At 44.0% G+C, this 3,071-nt stretch overlaps 1 protein-coding gene across 1 annotated transcript; it reads right to left on the bottom strand.

The window, feature by feature from the left end:
• Nucleotides 1-1,324: 1,324 nt before the first annotated feature.
• On the bottom strand, nucleotides 1,325-2,264 carry LOC117147041. The gene has a single exon (XM_033313777.1). It carries the CDS (start codon nucleotides 2,239-2,241, stop codon nucleotides 1,345-1,347), a length of 897 nt encoding a protein of 298 aa, XP_033169668.1. The 5' UTR covers nucleotides 2,242-2,264; the 3' UTR covers nucleotides 1,325-1,344.
• Nucleotides 2,265-3,071: the final 807 nt, after the last annotated feature.

The following is a 3,071-nucleotide window of genomic DNA, read 5'->3' as shown; positions in this document are numbered from 1 at the left end:
GAAATGTGGCACCGTGTTTTGTTTGGCAACAATCTGCTTTTTGTTTTCGCAGTCTCGTCGGCGCCAAGCAGGAAAAAAACAGAGAGCACAAAAGGTACAACTTCATTTTAATGGAGTAGACAACGTCAGCCATGGCGACACAAAACGGGCGCCACACTAGATCCTAGTTGGTCCTGCGCAGATGCCACGCCCCTATTTGCCACACGGTGGGCGTTCTTTCATCGCGATTGTGTGGGTGTCAAGCGCCTCTTCATTTGCTGTTGCTCTACTTAATTGTGGCATTAAGTTTTAGTATTAGCAGTCATAACTCCAGCCACCTCGATTTTATGAGTAATAATTTGTGGGTGCAAATGAATATACATATGGCGATAATTGAGCAATTTTATGGATTTTTGGACCCAAAAATTGGATTATAGATACCATATTTATTTATGGTGTTTTGTGACTTATAATATAATATCTAGTATTAATGCAGAAGTGTAGTATTAGATCTTTATTCATATTTAAATACCTTTATAAGGCAGCTGTCAAATTGAATTGAAATTGCCTGCTAAAGAACCTAAATTGTGGTCCCAACACTTTGATGCTCAGTGGAGGAGTTCTGTTGTACATTTTGTAACCCAGATATCCTGCGGCCAGCCTCCACGAGTGCGATGCAAATGTAAAAGCCATCCCCCAAAGCTTTCCGATCTCGCTCTTTATGGCCGACTCAGGCGATTGGTAGAGGTGTCATTAACAAAGGCGAGCACGGCGTACCGCCGCTCCACCCAAACCACCCAAACAGCCAAGCCACCCGGAGCACCCAGCCATTTTCCAGCCGCGTCAACATAATTGATGAGTTTCGCTCTAAGCAAGAGGCGAATGTCGACATCGGTTTCCCGTGAGCAGTGTTTGTATGTTTGCGGTCACCTCTCTCACACAGATACACACAACGATATCCACACACCTCGAAACTATGCGGGTGTGTCGGTGAATTGGCTTACTTTGTCGACAGCCTAAGTCCCTTAGGTGTTTATTGAAATTTAGTTGAAAATAGCTAAACACTTAAGTTGGCATTTCGGGCCGTCGCAAGATAAATGATGGCTCAACATAACAGCCGTCTATTTAGTTTCGATCTCAGACCTCTTAAACTTTATTGAGTCGGATGACAGTTTTACGTGATACTAAATTGTATTTTTCTCATATACATTCCAAATTTAAGTACGTTCTAGATGCTAAAGAGCTTAGAACAGTGAAACACCAAAAATGGTATACAACAGCTAAAATTTGTAAACTGCTATTTCATAATTGAGAGTATACGAAATATATTTTTAATGTACCAAAATTCACAACTACTTATCATTATCAAAAAATATATTTAATGCCTGAAAAATAAATAAGGAAAATCCATGAACTGAATGCACCCAACCATGATGACCTTAAGCTAGCCCTCGAACTTCCGTTGATGGGCATGGCATTATCAACCCGGGGCAGTCTTTTGCTGACCTCGCACTTGTGGATCATGGCCCTGCCCATGCTGTCTCCTGCAAAGGACCTTAGTTGCCTGGCCACCTCGAGTCCGCACAACAAGGCTGCCCTCGTATAGTAACAGTTCAGGACATCGTTGAAGATGTGGCACACCTTGCTCGCATTCCTGCGTTCGTACCAATCAGCCGGTGCCTCGCACTCGATCATGTCCGTCCGGAGTTCCTTGAGGCAGTTGTGCGACTCCTGGAGTCCGGTGCACCGCTTCCTGTTGCTGCTATCGTCACCAACGCAGACCTCCGATTGGAAGTAGCTCAGTCCCTCAGCTAGTCTACCGTATATGTTATCCGGGGCCAGGACACAGTTGCGCATGGAGTTCCGAATGTTGTCCAGCACATCGCTGATCTCGGCGCAGGACTCTGTTAGTGAGGGCTGCGCCAGGAGCAGCACAATCCTCTCAGGACTCACCACGTAGAGACGCGCCAGTTGCATCAACACGGGATTATCGTCGCATAGGCGTGCTGCTTTTTTCGATCCATCAACGCGTTCACATTCGGGCATTCCTCCAGACAATCCTGCCACGGATGCCTTTAATTCGTAGCCAGGTGGGCAGGTTGACCCGGGGTCTGTGTGGTTTTTATGACCTCCGCCATGGCGCGAGGAATGTGGATCCAGTCCGTAACGCTGAAAGTACCAGGGAAACCAAATAGCCTGACCCGATTCCAAATGAGCCAGCAGCTGAAGCAATAGCAACAGAGCTTTCCACTTTTCTCTCATAATTCTTGATTATTTGTATATAGTTCCCAGGTTATGACGGATTTTTTTAAGTGAACTTGGTTATCAGTGGGTCATAGACCTTTGCAAACTTAAAGATAACTTCGGTTAAATACTGTTAGCTCCAAATACAAATCTTTGCCAGTAGCATTTTCCATAGAAAGCTGCACAGAATGCAGAAATTCAGTGCAAGTCATAATCGCAATAGCACACCTAATAATGCTCAATAAGCTTGTGCATCGAAGATTTTATCAAGAATTCCTTTCTTCATTCGGCAACCATTTGGCAAACCATCCTTTGCAAAATTATCACAGAAATTGCACAATGCAAGCAACACTCCACCGCCGCAGAGCTGACGCAATAAATTGAGAAATTTTAAATGAAATCCTTGCCTTTTATTCTGTCCATTGGGATATCTTCGCCACTTAGTCCCCAACCATAAAGGACTTGCTTGGAGGGGAATTCTTTATCAAAGCGCACACCTTGAAGGACTCGCTTTGCTGCTGATTTTTTTCGGTGAGCTTGTGCGCTATATATCTGTATCTGTATGTGCCGAGTGAATTTTATTAGCACTCATAAGTTGTAAAGTGTATGGGCAAAAGGCAAGCAGAGACAGAACAAGATGATTTCCGAGGATCTTCCTCAGACTTTTGTGCGTTTGCCGCACTTCATGTTAAACAGATTTTTATTGCAGTTTTTTATTTGCGCCGACTCCCTTTTCCTCACTCACTATGAAATTTACTTTGTCGCTCATTTCGCCTGCCCTTTCTTCCTTTTTTTTATTATTAAACAGTTCGCTGCTGGAGGAGGAAATGAAATATTTTTGCATGTAA

The sequence above is a fragment of the Drosophila mauritiana genome, chromosome 2L (assembly GCF_004382145.1).
Source record: "Drosophila mauritiana strain mau12 chromosome 2L, ASM438214v1, whole genome shotgun sequence".
Classification (NCBI taxonomy): Eukaryota; Metazoa; Arthropoda; class Insecta; order Diptera; family Drosophilidae; genus Drosophila; species Drosophila mauritiana.
Note: the sequence above shows the minus strand (reverse complement) of the source record. Positions and strands in the feature narration are given on the sequence as shown.

Excerpts from the sequence above, each read along its gene's own strand:
- LOC117147041 (XM_033313777.1), bottom strand. The coding sequence starts at position 2,241 with ATGAGAGAAAAGTGGAAAGCTCTGTTGCTATTGCTTCAGCTGCTGGCT.